This window comes from Myotis daubentonii, chromosome 11 (assembly GCF_963259705.1).
Source record: "Myotis daubentonii chromosome 11, mMyoDau2.1, whole genome shotgun sequence".
Classification (NCBI taxonomy): domain Eukaryota; kingdom Metazoa; phylum Chordata; class Mammalia; order Chiroptera; family Vespertilionidae; genus Myotis; species Myotis daubentonii.
The window spans coordinates 62,467,809-62,485,164 of NC_081850.1; the positions used below are offsets into that span (position 1 = coordinate 62,467,809).

The window sequence follows — 17,356 nt, forward strand, 5'->3', positions numbered from 1 at the left end:
ACCTGGCTATAAAGCAAGTCGAGTTCCTGGGCTGCAAAAACTCCAAGGAGACTAGTTACTAGGGAGAGGAAGCTAGGCGTTGCTATGTGATGTCATTACCCAGTGCCCACAGTGACCATTTCCAAGCTGTGCTGTGGGCTGCATTTTGTGCCATGGGGTCTTGGCAGCATTGGCTGCCATTTGGTGGGGCGTCACTCCAGGGTGGTGGCAGGGCCTGTATCCCACTTGGGGGGAAGCTGAGTGTTGGTTTAGTGGCGTCAGGTCCGTGGTGCCATTTATTTTTAAATGGTCAGTGTGCGTCATGGCAGCTCCTGTGTTGAGCGTCTGCCCCTTGGTGGTCAGAACATATCATAGCTACCGGTCAGATGGACACTTAGCCTTTTACATATTATAGACAGAAAAAGCTAAACTACATAATACAACTTTTTTTTGTTCTGCTAATCCTAAGGATATTTTTTCCATTAATTTTTAGAGAGAGTGAAAGGGATGGGGAGAGACAGAGAGAAATATTAATGTGAGAGATACACACCAATGTTGTCTCTTTTATGCACTCTGACCTGGGGGGGGAGATCGAGCCTGCAACCAAGGTACATGCCCGTGACTGGAATCGAACCCCTTTAGTCTGAGGGCCAACACTCTATCCATTAAGCCAAACCAGCTAGGACCATAATACTTTTGATGAAAATGCTTAACATATGGGTGTTATTAACTTTCATTAGGAATAATGACTACTTCTTACCTAAGTCTCACAATAGATACTTATTTCATAGGCTAATAAGGAAAACAAAGTTCCAATCTGTAAGATATTCAACAAATGCATCCAAGTTTCTCCTAGAAGTGCAAGGCACTGTGTTTAGAGCTGTTTCCATGACATGTCAAGCCCTCCATTTGCAAAGGCATAGTTATACTGAGTTGAACACAAAACTCTGAGGACCTGTCAACCAAGTTTTTGTTGGCACTGATACTCTCCAGCTCTGTGCCATGCCCCGTAAAAAAATTATTTTCTTCCTGGAGATGCTTCCTGTTCTTAATTCAATTTCACTGGCAGACACATAAGAACAATACAGGAAAAAAATCGAGAGTAAATAATCAGTGTTCATGCATGTGATGTAGGAGATAACTACAGGCCAAAACATTCAGTCATGTACAAGGGATGCAACATAACCCTGAACCTCAGGAAAGGTAGTCTAGAAGAGGACAGACTGGGCTGCAGGGGTAGACACGGTGCAGTGGATTACATGGGGGCCAGCTCCTCCAATCCCTGGGCGGTGGGCAGGGAGGCAAAAATGGCTTACTGGGATCCCTGGCTGAGGTGGCTCAGTTGGTTGGAGCGTCATCCCGATTGTGGGTTCGATCCCATCAGGGCACCAAAAAAGACAAAGAACGGTATACTGGGCAGATGCCACCTTGGCATCCTTTGACCAAGATGAGTGAGAATTAGCCAGGTGAATGGGGAGGGGGAGGGGGGAGGCAGAAGTCATGTTATCCACAAAGGTGTGTGGTGGCTAAGGCAACAAAAGCACTGCCTTTCCTCCACGGGCAGAGAAAAGGGGACAACGTGAAGAGACGAGGACAGAGATACACAGGGAACAGATCACAGAGAATGTTTAAGTAATATTACGGCCTTTGAATTTCATGCTGGGGCCATGGGGACTATAAAGTATTTAAAACAGAGGAATAAAGGATCAAATTTTCCTTTTTGGAAAGGTCACTCTGACAAGAGCAAAGAAAGGAATGGTAGGGGATGAAACCAAGGCTGTACAATAGATAAAAAAAGTGCAGGCCAGGGGCGCTCAAACATTTTGACTGTCGCATGCTAAGGGGGACAGAGGCACCAAACCTTTCTATTTTCCATGTTCCTACTTTCCACTAGAAAAATGAGCTACAAAATAGAGACCGGAATTGGAATAGGATTCGTTTGTTCTATTTCCTTGATAAGAGGAGAATTTGTTCACACAGATGCCTATAATCTTAAAAATAACCACATAATTTTATTTCACTTGCTCAACCTAGCAATCAAAACACTTTGATAAGCATAGAACTATGATAGAGAATGGCACTTAGAAGCGTGGGCCCAGAGGCTCTCAGATCTGCCTCCAGCCCTGTGCTCCCAGGACTATATCGGGCAGAACACTGCTCCATTAGGAGAGGGATTCATGCTGCCATGATTACATAAACGAGAACCAAAAAGATGGCAAGGTAGCAACTCCACGTACCTTCTGGGACTTCTCAGCTACCATGAGGACCAAATCAAAGTCATAGGTCCCAAGGGAATGATCATATAATTCATTCACATCTACCAGCAGCAGCAAATACTTCAGGGCCTCTTCAGCACTCACACCATCAGGAACAGGGGTAGTGCTTCCTGTCAGCGTCAGAAAACAAAACAGAACAAAACCATCTGGGCAAAAACCCACACAACCTGGCATCATAACCAGAAGACAAAGAAACACATTTTCCAATAGACAGATATCTCTGATCCTTTTGTACATGCAGCACTGAAAAGAATGACACAGATCTTAACACATTGTTTGCGGGGAGTTTTTATCGCACGCTAACAGGTGGTATGGGCCATTTTTGCGAAAATGGCAATGTTCAGTAAAATTCCGATAACTTTAGTTTACGTATTTATACGTTACCCGCATTCTACCGCTAGTCTATAAAAAACGTATTAATACGTGTCCCGCGCTCTACTACACTGGTAGAACGTATAAATATGTAAAATGTGTAAACACATTTCCCGCATACAATGTGTTAACATGGCCCCTCAAAGGCCACACGTTAAATCCGTGCTGTGACCCTGCTCCTGGTCAGCGTGCTCTCCCGAGCTGGGAAGGCTGAGACAAGCGGGCCCCGAAAACACTCTTCCTGTGAACGGGTCTCTACCTTGAAGCTCGTGTACCTTCTGCAGCACAACTTCCAGTTCTGGGGTTGTTTTCTTCACATGAGAGGTGAGGATGGACAGACAGTACCTGAGGTCAGACGCGAAGAGCAACACAGGATGAGAAGGATGAACAGAGTAAGGACAGCTATGTGCTTGTGTCATTCACAAGATGCCCCTAACGCGGCACACGTACTTGTCAGGGTCTATGCTCTCCATGGCAGCTCGCATGGCATCGCAGATAAGGTCTACTTTACTCCCCTCGAGACCTCTGGACTGTGGGGCAGTGTCGGGAACTGGTGGAGGGTACATGGTAGTTGTGACATCTTCTTCCCTAAGAACAGGTGTATATTAAAAGGTCATTAACTGAACCTGTGTCCCCTCTCAAACCATTCACATAAACCCAGGTGTGCTGATAAGACAATAAATAAAAATAGCTCGCCATTAAAAAAAAAAAAAGCTATTGGAAAAGTTTAATTATAAAAATACTCATATAAGATAAAAAATGGAGAAATTTATTGAGAAATGAAAACATGTCTACAAAAGACCTGAGAGCCCAAACGAGGCACAGACCAGATGTCCATCACTGGGTAATGATGAACAAACTAGTATATTTATACAGTGGCATTCTATTGAGTGATAAATGAGATGGATCTTGAATACATGTAAAATGGATGAATCTCAAGATAATATACACTATGGGAAAGAAGCTTTATTTACACAGAAAAATAAATATTCTGAGTCCATTTATAAAGTTCCTGAACATGTGAAACTGATCCATGGTGTAAAACTCAAAACAGCGGCTGCCTAGGGGTCAGGGACTGACTGATAAGGGACTGGAGGGAACCTGGTGGAGGTTCAGGTTACATGGAAGCATACATTTGTCAAAACTCACTGAAAGGTACACTGATCGTGGCATTTCACTATAAATACAGCAGGACCCTATATGCAAACGATAAGATACACTCTAGATAGTGCTATGCAAAATGAAATACTGAGGTACAGGTACACTGATGTAATTACCTTGAAATTAGTCTAAAAATAGATGATGCATGAACAGGTGGCAAATAGTGATAAAGCAAATATAGAAAAATATGTATTCTAGAATCTAGGTGGAGGTACAGGATGCTCATGTGACAATTCTCTCAATTTTCTATGTTTCAAATTTCTCATTAAAAAGTTGGAGAAATGGTCAATGCAGACATAAGAAGACACCATTTTCTTTTAAACTCATAAAAACAGTTTTATGACTACCTAAAAATAAAGTCAAATAATAATTCTGACCTACATACTTAAAGTCTTAGTTTTAAATAGATTGTTTTTAAAAAAGGAAAGATCCAGTACATATGGTTAAGAGTTATAGTGATAAAAAAAAAATACTAGACATTAATTTTTCTCCTCTACCTATCTATTTGATTTCCTTAACTAGAAGAGAGAAAATCATGACTATGATACTCATGAATTATTCAAAATACTTACTTCAATTCTGTGAAAAACAAATTAATATGATTTACAGAATCTATCTGTTTTATGAAGGACTCCACATTTTCAAGAAACACCTACCCAAAAAAAAGGACAAAACATTTTAGTTCAGATCATGTTAGTTCAAGTCTAAAGTAAGCTAGGTAAACAGCAGCGTGAGAAAGTTACCTTAGGGTTATGATCATAAATCAGATTGAGATTAATTCTCAGTTTTCTCATGCATTCAAATGCTTCTTTAAACATAAGCCTGTGAAGAGAATGGATAAAGAAGGCATTTCACAAAAACTAAGCTCCCTGGACCCAGCACGTTTTCATTATGATACAAACCAGTTCTAATGAGATTACAGCCCAAGTGCCAAACAACTGCTAATGGATTTTCATTCTGAAATCACAGAATAAAAAATCGGCTACCAAATTCATTTACCTTCTGAAAAGGAATGATTTAATCATCATGGCAGGATGAGGACTACATCCTCACAGACACACTCATCATGGAACTTAGGTCTTTCTTAACAAAATAATGCAAAGCTTCTCCTGTACCGAGTCAGACAGTGGATCATTTCCCTCCTAACAGTGGCTCAGGCACTTTGGGTCATAGGCCCCCTGCGAACCAGAAAGCCTTGGGCCTCCTGCCTAGAAAGACATGCAGAGTCAGTTGGTGCAGTGTCCCATCTGAAGCCATGAGGGTCCCCTCAGGCTAGGAAGCCCTGACTTACACGATGAGCTTCATGATCCCTTCTGCTGGAAATGTCACTATACTATATGGCATTAAAATCAGTGTAGACCATGTCACCACAATCAATTTAATAAAGATTAAAAAGAAAAATCAAAGTGTAAAAAAAAAAAGCCTCTGAGAATCTGATTGACATCTGTAATGAAGGTTTTCCACTTTTAGGTTTTAAGCCTTAAAAGGATACTTATGATCTTCACACATAAGTCATAACAAGCTAACTAGTCCTGTACGTGGTACTTACTTGTCCAACCACTTCCGAATCTGAGCTAAAACCAGGGCTCGATGATGAACAACTTCTAAGTTTCCCCTTGGCATCTTAAAATATATAAATCAAAATAATAATGTTTTAAATTAAATCGAAAACATTTAAATACCCAGGCTACACAACTTTACCTAACTTCACAGTGAACTACCACGCGAGGTAAAATGAGCACACTTTTAGCAGAATCTAGTTGTGCTCAATATTTATATTGACTTTCCAGAAAAGCTTCCCTTTTAGCCTTACAGGGCAGAGCCTGTATGAACACTCCTTTGTAATAAAGCTAACAGAACCTGGCAAGGAAAGACTTAAATAAATTACTCAAATGAAAAGAGAGCCTAAAATACAATCTGCAAGAACTGTTTGGTATTGACTGTCCAATGGCAATCAGAAACAGCCGGGAAAATCAGCTTACCTGTAGTATCAGCTTTGTGTCCTGGGGCACAACAGTGACAATGCGTGAACCCCGCTCCACCATCCGCAGCGTTTCCCCGTTAGACGCGTGACTGCTGCTCAGACCTGCCTGTAATGCTAGAGACAACATGGGCCTTAATCACTGTCATGACCAGGCACTCTCCATTACCTGCAGCTGAAACCGCATGTTATCTGAAATACAGGAGAGCAGTTACTAACCAGGCTCCTTTGCTCTCCCACTCAACCTCAAGACCATCAGCCTTTCTGATAAAGTCTCATCCCTCAAACTTGCCCTCTCTCAGAGCCTTCATGCATATTCTCACACACACCTCATCAACTGACTTGGAAGGCACAGGGAGAATGGGCAGCTTCTCTCTTTCTTAGCACTATAATCATACCAGGGAATGATTCCATTTCCAATGGGGATTTTCAGAATAAGGAAAATACACATACACAGGGGGGTGGGGTTGAAGGTGAGCGGATGGGTGGGCATGGAATAGAAGAAAAAAAAGCCAATTTCCTACAAACCCCAGACGAAGTCCTTCAGAGGGTACAGCGGAGGGTGGCACAGTGAGAAAAGATTACAAAGAAGTCACCGCATATTGCTCGTTTGGTATTTACTGGTAACTCAAAGTAAAATATTAAAGTAGTTAAATAATGAAATTCCCTGAACAATTTTTGTTTAACTTCAGAATATTCTGCTTAAGGAAGGACCTCCTTTTCTGGAAGTCTTTGCTAACTGGTGCAGGATGATTGAACTGCGATGCTGTGCTGAGATTAGGGACGAAGAACTAAACTCTAATGGTATTCTCCTGTCCAGGACTCCACAGTCAAAAGCCAAAGTAGGTGAAGAACTTGGAAGTCATCAAGACCTCAAAGGACAGAAGATAGCAGAAGAGGGACCATTTTCTATTTTATACACTGAGAACTTACTTTTTAATGAAGCATCACTCAGACAAAAACACTGGCAGGTGTGAGAATGAGTTGTTAACAACAAAAACTCATCATATACTGCAAATGACGTGATATTGGAAGCAACCTACAAGGTAATGGAGACAAGGGGAAATTTAGCTTTATTACTTGGAGACAACACTGAAGAAGATCCGTCACCAAACCACGCCTTTATACCTCATTGTCATTGATGAAAAAGCGACACCTGTTAGTCAGACCAAGGACATATTCCTGCAAAGAAATAAAACTGAAATTATAAACAATTCTAACCAAACTAGTTTAACCTAACCTTTCAATCACACAGTTCTACTGACCTGTGATTTCACATCTAAGTCTCTGTAATCAGGACTGAATAGGTATGTTAGATGTGGTTGGTCCAGAAGCCATCCAATCCATCTGCAGGCCCTGACATTTCTATCTCCTACCTGCATCTCAAATATGCCACCTTTCTGCCCTCACTGCCTCCACTCCAACAGTCACTTCTACTCTCGTTCCTTTCCAACCTACTCCCCACCCGGCAGCCAGAAAACATTCCAAACCATGAAGCAAATCACATTATTCTGCTGATTTAAAATTACTAATAATCTCCCTGCCTTTGTTAAGTACATAAAAAATCCACACTCCTTCCTATGGCCTTTCATTGAGTCCCAGCCACACTGCTTCCATTCAATTCCTTGAATAAGCTGAGCTCTTTCCAAGCTCAAGATGTGTAGTTCCTTGTCCCTGGAACACTCTCCCTTCCTCGGGGAGACTTCTCTTCAGTACACACACCATAGAGCTTTCCACCAAAGTAGGTCCCCTATCCTCACAACTACCATCCTCCACTTGGTCCCCAGCACCTCACCATTCTTGTTTCCTTCATTCTCCCGTTGGAGGGGCTAATCATATAATCTGTTGATAGAGTATAAAGTCCCAAGAACAAGGGATTGAATAGCTGTTTTGCTTTATAACAACTGTATCCTACCACCCATCACAATTATAGGCATTTTAATATTTGATGAATGACAACTACTGAATACTACTTTCAAGATTACATTTCTGTTGTTCCCAAAAGGAATTTAATAAAACTAACTGTGTCTGTTCTGTACAACTGGGGATGAAAGTTTGCTAACTGCATTCTATTTTTAAATTTATAACTCCGAGGAAGGGATTAACTAAAGCCTGTTTGCCAGGCAACCTCTTAATTCCATCTCACAGAGGAAGCTGGGGCTCAGGGAACTGGGCCTTCTCAATGTTGCCTTACGATTTAGTGGATCCAGGCTCACCTCCAAAGCCCATACTCTTTGTACCTAATGCTATCAGATCTTGGGTCCCTACTTTTAAGTGGTAAATTTTTCTGCCCTGTGATTACTTACCTTCCCTCCAATCACGGCCAATTCAGTCTGTGTGCATTCATAAGGAATTTGAACAGGAAATCCACCCGGGTTCTTCCAGGGTTCAACAACTGGAGAAGGGGATTCTGCAGGATTATCAGAGGAGGTTTACCAAGAGCTGATCTGCTCTTTGTACAAACACTGTCCCATTAATACTTACTAAAACACTTAACATGCAATTTGGATTACTTTCCAAATGTATTCTGCAAACTCATTAGGGTATTCCAATTCATTACAAGAGAAAACAGGTAGTAAACACCTGCCGCCCTGGCCGGTGTGGCTCAGTTGGTTGGAGCATCATCCCATGCACTGAAAGGCTGCTGGTTCAATTCCCCATTAGGGCACATGCCCAGGTTGTAGGCTTGATCCCTGGTAGGGGGTGTGAAGGAAGCAACTGATCAATGTTTTGCTCTCACATGATGTTTTTCTCTCTCCCTCTCCCTTCCTCTCTGTCTACAAATCAATAAAAAATCTTTTAAAACAAGAAAACACCTGCAAATCCTTGCTATAGCTTAGGGTTTTCCAGAGTAGTTAAAAGACCTAACAGTCAATGTGGCACAGACAAGATACAAGTCATGTTTTTAACAATGAAACATCATATAAGTCATAAACATGCTTTCCTAACTGTAATACTCACCCCAAAGGTACTTCAGTATCTGGCCACCAGCTAGCTGCAATGCTACTGTCTTGGTCTTGGAATTGCAACATAGGCTGATTATGACCCCATCCACTGTCACAGATGAACTGACAAAAGTAAAAAAAGGGAGGGAGGGGATGTGAATAGATCTAGTTTTTCTCAAAAGTAGTGACATTTCACAGATTTTGCAAAACAGAAAAAGAAACAAGCAATTTCTTTTCGGTGCTACTCTGCTTATTTCAATACAATATACACAACACAACACACACACACACACACACACAGGATAAACTATTGCAATCACAAGCCCAGATTAAGCGATTACCTGTCACATCATACTATTTTCCACAATACAAATAAGCTGGAGTCTACATTGTGAAGTTATCATTCCTATTCTGGCAGCAACTCATTATAACTTATTGCAACTTACCACCTTCATTAGACATACTTGGTATCAATAATATTTTTGTCTTCTTAAAATATAAACTACATTAATGAAGCAGTGAGTCAGTAGGAACATAGAACACTCTCTATCACTATCATATTCGTTCATGGAAATCTGTGGGTCTTCATTCATGGGGAGAGGGGAAATGTGCTGTTGCCATTGTATTTTTTCCTGAGTCAATGAACGTATACATCTTAAAGAAACTAGATATGTCTTAAAGGAATTGAAAGAGATAGTGATTTAAAAAAATGATTCCAATGCTAACATTTAGTCTAAGATTTTTTAACCAATCTATGAAATACCAAAATGTCCCAAGTTCTGTGAGGATAATTTATCTGTAAGTTAAGAGAACAGACTCTGGAGCTAGTCTTGCTGGGACTGGGATCTCAGGCAAGCTGTTACCATGCCCTGTGCCTTGGCTGTCGCAGCTGCAAAACGCTAACAGTACATACTCCAAAGAGGTCCTGTGAGACATCCGTAATATTGGTAAAGTACTAAGAAGAGTACCTTTTATAAAGACGAACTGTAATATGTAAGCTAGTAAGAGCTGAAAGCTAATCAAGGGACTTTATATTCCTCAAAAACACTGATATTTTATATGAACAAACAGTTTTGCTTTGAGAAACAAAGGTCAAAGCAACAGAAATATTTTTTAAATGACTTTCTCATTCCCTTTTCAGTAAATGAAATGACTGCCTCTAGCTTTTTTTTCTATAAATAATTTTAAATTTTATGTCTCATCACTATGTTGTACACCAGAAATATAGTTTAAGTGTAATTAAAAATAAAAAAATTTCTTAAAAAAAAGAATTTTAAACTTTGAAAAGTAGAAATTTCATAATTTAGACACGTCTAATGAAAACTGCTTTGCTTTTCAAAAGTAAATTCCTGGTTATATTGAAGTGCTACATGTAGCTACAACATTTTCTGCATCGAGACATATTCACAAAAAGCTTTTAAAAATATAAAGAGTTATGAATCAAAGATAAGGAGTTAATGACTGCATCAGAGTGTTTGATGTATACAATGAGGAAAGGTTCCTAATTTTGCAATAAGGGTTTTCAGAGTTTAAATCTAAGCAGGTCTTTCATCACAAATGAAGCTAGAGAGTAATATCAGTGTATGCCCAAGGAGCCAAATGTGACACTGGAAACATGAGGATTTTCCAGAGCTGCCCAGACAATGCTATCTATCTACTGCACAACAGGGCTTGCCTTACAGAAAACCGCATTCATGAACCAGAACTTGTTACATGACAAAGACGCAGTCAGGGATCAAAATGAAACTCAAGGCTAGGGGGCAGTGAAATTTAGCAAAGAAAAATAGAGGAATCCTATAAAATGCAATCTACCATAACAGAAAACAGATCTCTGGCTGATTGGGAATGGTAGCGGACACGGAGGGGTATGTCACAAAGAGGCATAAGGAAACGTTTATGGGGAAAGTATATGTTCTATTTCCTGATTATATGGCTTCATGGATGCATACAGATATCAAAAGTTATCAAATTGTATTCACAAATTTGTGTAATTTGTTGTGTGTTGATTATACCTCAATGAAACTGTAAAGTTAAAAACAAAAAGATGATTAAAAAAAGAAAAATAGAGACTTTTCAGTAGTAAATGTGTCATGTGCCAAACAGAACGTAAAGAGAGGCCAGACATCAAAATGTAGCACATATAAATAGATCTGATAACATAACTGGTTTTAATAACTAACAAGGGTAATCAGGATGACTGATTCTCATGGGCTAGCAATTGCCTTGCTGGAAGGTAAGCATATGCTCAATTAAAAATTTTAACACACTTCAAAATGTTTTGCCTCATCTGTTGGTATTTGTCCTCTTTTTCACCACTTCCTGACACATTTTCGGCCTGTATTTTGACATGACTCAAAATGAGACTTAACCTCATACCAAGTGTGTCTAACAAGGAAGCTACTGCCTCTTAAACTACCTCACTAGAAGCCGAAAAAAGTCCTATGCTCATAACGACAAAACAGAAAAGCGTAACTCTATTACCACATGGAACACAGAAGGGCTGTGATACCTAATAGTGAGCTGTCCTTGCTGGTCATCTGTCTCGGAAGAGGCCACGGTGAGATGGTGAATGACGGACTGTGGGCTGGACTGACTGTGGCGTACGGCCAGGAAGACGTCTTCTTGGATCCAGGTGAGAAAGCTGAGCTTCAGTGGATTTACTTCTTGATCCTCACTATTCTCAAACTGAATTCTGTTTTAAATATTGAAGAATATCCAAGAATGAAACTTTAATACCACTGAGATTTCCCTGAATGAAGAATGAACCACCCTGTATACAGGCAGCACCTGGTTATTTGTAGAGGCAAAACCTGAAATGATGTCAAATACTAAAAAAAACCCAAAATACTGTTTGTCTGGTTCTAAAATGTGGTTTCTGTTTAGTTAATATTGTTTCTTATTCTCTGAGAGCTTTAGATTTATGAATCTGACCACACAAGAAAATTACCTGCCCTGGGTTGACCCTACACTAATAAACCCAGAGGTTTTCCACTGTCCCACTTACCAGCATTCAAACCAAACTGCAGCAGCTAGCTGGACTTCAGTAGAATGGGTCCTTTCCCAAGCATCTCACACCACAATGAATACATTACCTTGAGAGTCTCCCTGCCTCTAACATCTTCTTCTGCAGCATTTATGCAGCAGAGGACAGCACTTTTTGCTGCCTCATACAGGACTCATAATGGCCACTTCTTGACTTTGAGTTTGAGCAGCAAACCCTCGGCGTGCACTGAAGGAGGGGGTATCTAGCCCAATCTTCCTCCTCAACCAGCTCCCAGGACTCAGCCTCTCCACTGCACGCAGCCCCATGCAGGAGCACCCCCACCTGGTTCTTGCTGACATTCCTCTGCCCGCCACACCTACTGTTCCCAATCCTCCTCTGCAATCCTAACCTAGTCCTACTCCTGCTTCAAGGATCGAGATAAGTATTCGCGTCCCTCATGAAGACATCTCTAAATGAAACTATATTCTACATTGCCTTACACCTTCTTCCTCTAGTGGTTTCAAGTCTGTGAAATAAAATTATCCATATAAATGTTCTTTGAAAACTTCTAAGCATTATATATAGGCAGCCCCCAAATCATACACAGGTTAGATACATATATACATTTATGAAATATATTGCATATATTTAAGAAACTTTCAGTTATTTGCTCTAGTCAGTTTATTATTACTATTAATTTAGGAATAAATGCTCCCAGGAGACAGAATAGAGCAGGAATTAAGAGCACAGACTCATCAAGAATAGACTCAAATCCTGGATTCTCACAGGAATGGCATTATAATTTATAAATTGGCTTCTGGGTCATTTTATAATGCCTATAGTATACCTGAGATATTCAATTACACCCAGTCATTTCTAGTATTATTTCCATGGGAAAATGTATTCTGATTTCCAAACTGAAAGCCTCAAAACACAGCACCCAGAGGTTTTGGAATGTAGGTAGAGGCAAAGACAGAGGCTGCTGTAGGTCAGCCATATGTTAATAACCTAGACATCCTCATTTAGGTACGTGAATGCAATTTGCCCTGTCAATACATCTCCATCTTCCCATGCAATGTTTTCCTGGAGAACCAAGGACTGTTGAGAAGAATGGGTTTTAGGCTGGTTTATTACTTGGGCTCTCCTGCACCCATCATCCTTCATGGATCAAAATCCAGGTAAGTGGCTTCCCCAATGGGGCTGAAAAACCAGCACCCAGGTGTGGTATCTACTTGTTCCACTCAGCAACAAGCATAGGATAACAACTGGGTAATTTAGGATTAAATGCTGGCTCCTTCTGTTCCCAGACGTTCCGATAACTAAGAACAACCTACTTGTATCTCTTTTCCAGATGAGGTGTCTCAAAGGAAACTTTAAATCCACTTCCACCCACAGCTCCCAGTTTCACCGTGGGATCCACACTTGAACTATCACCTAGAAAACAAAATTGCAAGTCCAATTATATCAAACTATGAACACTTCTCCTCATACTAAGTTTATGGGGTTCTGGAAGTCAAACTACTTTACAAACAAAGCAATCTAGAAAACAGTCACATCTCAATCTCTTTTTAAAATCTCTGCCTACCTTTCAGGCTTAACCAAATCTTTTTTCCCCTTCATACTACCCCAGTTACAGTCCTCGCTGTACCTCAGCAAGACCAGGGAGGGCTGCCCTCTCACACCAGTGCTACTTCCTCCACTGCCCCACCACCACCTCTCACCAACCTGGCATCCTTCATCAAAAGATATTCTCTTTCCATTCTTGATCCAGTTTATTCACTGCACAGCAGCCAATACAACCCTTTAAAAAAACTGAGTCAGAACACCACGCTCTTCTGCTCTACACCCTCCGGAGGCTTCCTGTCTCACACAGAATAAACACTGAGGCCAACGAGAACTGTTTCCTGTCACCTCTCTGACTCCACCCACCACCCTCCCCTTACCCCCTCTGCAGCCTCCCTGAACTCCTGGTTATTTCCTACAGACAAGCGCCTTCGCCATTGCTCTCTACTCTGCCTAGAATGCTCTTACCCCAGGATTCACATGGCTCCCTCTCCAATTGCCACTGGGTCTCTGCTTGAATGTCACCTTCACATAGAGGCTTCCTGACCACCTCATGCTCTCCCATACCCTGACCTTGCTTATTTTTCTCCACAGCATTTACCATCTCATAGACTGCAACTTTTATTTACTATATTTCTCCCCAACTAGAAGATAAATTCCACAATCATATGGACTAGAATAAAACGTGTCATATAAGAGACAATCAATAAACATGGAGCAATACTCGGGACACAGCAAATGTCTCCTATGCAAGTTCTGGCATCTAATTTGTCTCCATTGGACGCAAAGGTGCACTACTCGCCTCCAAGTTGTTCGTTTGTATCACAAGCCCTTTCTCTTCGGCTCAGTAGCCCTTATCAGTATTCTGACTTGTCCACTCTGAGACCTCAAACTGGAATATCCTGACTTTAACATCAACTTCCAATCTTTCCTCTTCTCTTTCCTTTTAATCCCAATAAAATGCATTATTCCTCAACATTCACTGTCACCTGCACAACAGCTGACGTTCGCTGCTCCACACAGCAATCCTGACTCCCCCCGCCTCCTGCTATGCTCCCTGCGCAGGTGAGCTGTTCACACCAGGGCCATCGTCTGAAATTGCTCCGTGTTTAAAAAGCCTAATCTCCCAGGGGATTGTCAAGGGTGGGGAAAAAAGGAGACATATGTAATACTCTTTGTAATACTTTAAGCAATAAAACCATTTTTAAAAAAAGCCTAATCTATACATCCTACATTTTAGTAACAACTCCTACAGCCTTTTCCCAGACTCTTTTATACCCAAATACGCTACAACATGCTCCCCACTCTCAAAGGCTTCCAGCTCCCCGCTTTGTATTTTTCTACAGACACTTCCCTGGCTCAAACTCTCACCATCTCCTGCCTAGTCACTCTGAGCAGCCCCACTGGTATGTCTGCCTCCCCGTGCCCACACCATGGCCTGCCCGCACACAGCCACCTGACACACTGCCGGGAGCGGAGGTCTAACCTGCCCTATCTGATCATGAATGTGGGGTGCTACAGAGTTTCACTCTGGGGAGATAGAGGTGTTCTAAAATTGACTGTGCTGATGGTTGCAAAACTGCAAATATACTAAAAACCATAGAGTTGTATACCCTAAGTGGATGAGTGATGTGAATAACGTTATTTTTTAAGTGAATGTAGGATAAAATATTCTGTACATAGTAAAACAATAAACAATTATACAATCTTAAATTAGTATCATCTAGTAAGCACCACAAAAGCTTACTCTACATCTGATTCTTTTAAGCTAAGAAAACCAGCAGTCAAGTATAAAGACAATCACTTATTTACTTTTGATATTACAGGTTGATAATAAAGTCTACTTTGAAAAGAAGTTAATTTCTGCTTTTTCTGATTTTCCTTAACAATGAACACATTACTTCTTTAAAAGTTATTAACAATTAAAAAGTTTAAGGAGAACTGTTATAGCATTTTACAGATTGAAACAAAAATCAGAGTAGCTGGAGACATATCCAAGTACAGTAAGTCCTTACTTAATGCCGTCAGTGGGTTCTGTGACTTTAAACAAAATGATATGTAACAAAATCTATTTTATCATAAGGTAACTGGTATAAACAAGAGTTCCTACACAGCATCTCATCAACATTCCAACAAAATGACACTGAACAAAAGGAGGGCCCACTGTATTGTTAGTATAAACAGAAGCCTGCTGATTCAACAGAAACACTGATTAGTAGGGAATTCCAATATAAATTAATTTTGATTATTCTATCCTAGCAGCTAAATTGTTCTCTGAGAATGCATAAGTTATTTGAAAACAAGGCCACCAGTGCCATTTGCCTGTATAATTCATGACATGAACATAGAACTCACAACTAAAAACAAGTGTCGGGTTTCCCCAGCCCATCAGGAAAGCAACTAGGAACTGAGAGCAATGGGGCTGTGGAAAACAACTGGATTAGAAGCTATGACACCTCAGTTGGACTCCCTGTCCATGCTTCCTGAAGCAAATTGCAAACCCGCTGGCATTCTATCCTTCATTATAAAAAAGAAAAAATCCAGCCCAACCAGTATGGCTCAGTGGTGGAGTGACGTTGGCCCATGAACCAAGAGGTCACTGGTTACATTCCCGGTCATGGTACATGCCCGGGTTGCAGGATCAATCTCCAGTAGGGGGCATGCAGGAGGCAGCCAATGGATGTGTTTCTCTCTCATCAATGTTTCTATCTCTCTATCCTTCTCCCTTCCTCTCTAAAATCAACAAAAACGTAAAAAAACAAAAACAAAAAAGTCCATCTGTGACACAGCTCCTAGGAGTGCTGTGAGATCAACTGAAAATATGTGCAAAGGCAATGAAAACTGTAAAACACGTTACAGGTGTAATAAGATACCATCCTATTTCCAGGGTTGAATGTTATTCTTTAAATAACTGACTCTTCAAGTTCAACAAAGCAAAGGAATAGCTCTTATAAGACTGAAATTCCCTCAAAAAGACCCCCCCACAAGCCAATTAAATATGATGATAAAGGTATTAATTATAACTTTTAAAATTTTTAGAAACACTAGAGCGAAGGCAACATCAAACTATAACTTGCTTTTTAGAGGGGAAACCTGACTCAGGACAACTTGTAACAGTTCTGAACATACCATATTTATAGACAGAAATCTGGTTGCTGGCATCGAGGATAGCGAGGTCGTTACTCCTTTCAGGGCACGCAGAGAACATGACTTGATTCACAGGCTCTGGGAGCAGCATTCGATGGGTGTACATGGGAGGTGGGACTACACTCTGCCGGAAGACTGTCACCAATACCCTGTCTGCATGTGACAGAAGGAGAAGGAGGATCAGGCACATGGATGTTTAATTGTGAAATAAGGCATCAGAACAGCACAGTACCACTAACTAATGATGGTGGTAGGAGATATACAGCAATTCTTTAAAATAATTTTTGGTGTTTTAATCATCAATAAACATCGTGTAGGGGGAGGAAATATCATGGATTATGTCTATATCAGGCTATTGTCCCCTCCAGACCTGGAGAAGTCCGTCTCTGGTCTTGCAGGTTTTAGGAGACAGGAGCTATGACAAGGTCAAGAGATCAGAGTTCTAGCTTTGGCTGCAACCAAGCCAGGCTAACGCAAGGAAATCAATGCCTTTAAAATCCTTGAAGCACTTCCCTCCGCATGGATGTGGTAATAAGGCATATATGATTAAGTCCTCTACTCAGATCATATGATTATTAAATCAGTATTATGACCACTACACAGAACATGAATTAGTACAGCAACTCCCATTACAATCTTAGAAGCAAGGGTCAATGAAAATCTGAGTCAGGGCAAAAGACAAGGCAAACACATCTAAAACCCTAACACGACTGTCTCCTCTGGCCAGGGTCAGAATTTTCAATGTCTTCAAAGGCCAGTCCAGTAAGTATGTGAAGACCATGGGTGCAGCACAATGAGGAATTGGGGTGGGAGGTGGATGTGGGGAGGAGGGACTATGGTCCTCAGGAAAGTACATGCCCCATCTATGGGCATTCTCATCCAAACAAAACAACAAATAAGTAAAGATCAACCAACCAACCAACCAAATAAATATTCCCCATTGTTTTAG

The 17,356-nt window shown here is 40.9% G+C and overlaps 1 protein-coding gene across 1 annotated transcript in view; it reads right to left on the bottom strand.

The window, feature by feature from the left end:
* ELP1 (elongator acetyltransferase complex subunit 1) overlaps window positions 1–17,356 on the bottom strand; it is a 60,605-nt gene that overhangs the window by 18,969 nt on the left and 24,280 nt on the right. The window contains exons 12-25 of the mRNA XM_059657585.1: window positions 16,390–16,560; window positions 13,032–13,131; window positions 11,224–11,406; window positions 8,731–8,837; window positions 8,076–8,179; window positions 6,898–6,951; window positions 6,703–6,808; window positions 5,771–5,886; window positions 5,338–5,411; window positions 4,532–4,610; window positions 4,361–4,440; window positions 3,078–3,215; window positions 2,887–2,972; window positions 2,217–2,365 (exon numbers count right to left, since the gene is read on the bottom strand). Of these exons, the coding sequence (XP_059513568.1) occupies window positions 2,217–2,365; window positions 2,887–2,972; window positions 3,078–3,215; window positions 4,361–4,440; window positions 4,532–4,610; window positions 5,338–5,411; window positions 5,771–5,886; window positions 6,703–6,808; window positions 6,898–6,951; window positions 8,076–8,179; window positions 8,731–8,837; window positions 11,224–11,406; window positions 13,032–13,131; window positions 16,390–16,560 (1,547 nt within the window). The remainder of the gene's footprint in view (window positions 1–2,216; window positions 2,366–2,886; window positions 2,973–3,077; window positions 3,216–4,360; window positions 4,441–4,531; window positions 4,611–5,337; window positions 5,412–5,770; window positions 5,887–6,702; window positions 6,809–6,897; window positions 6,952–8,075; window positions 8,180–8,730; window positions 8,838–11,223; window positions 11,407–13,031; window positions 13,132–16,389; window positions 16,561–17,356) is intronic.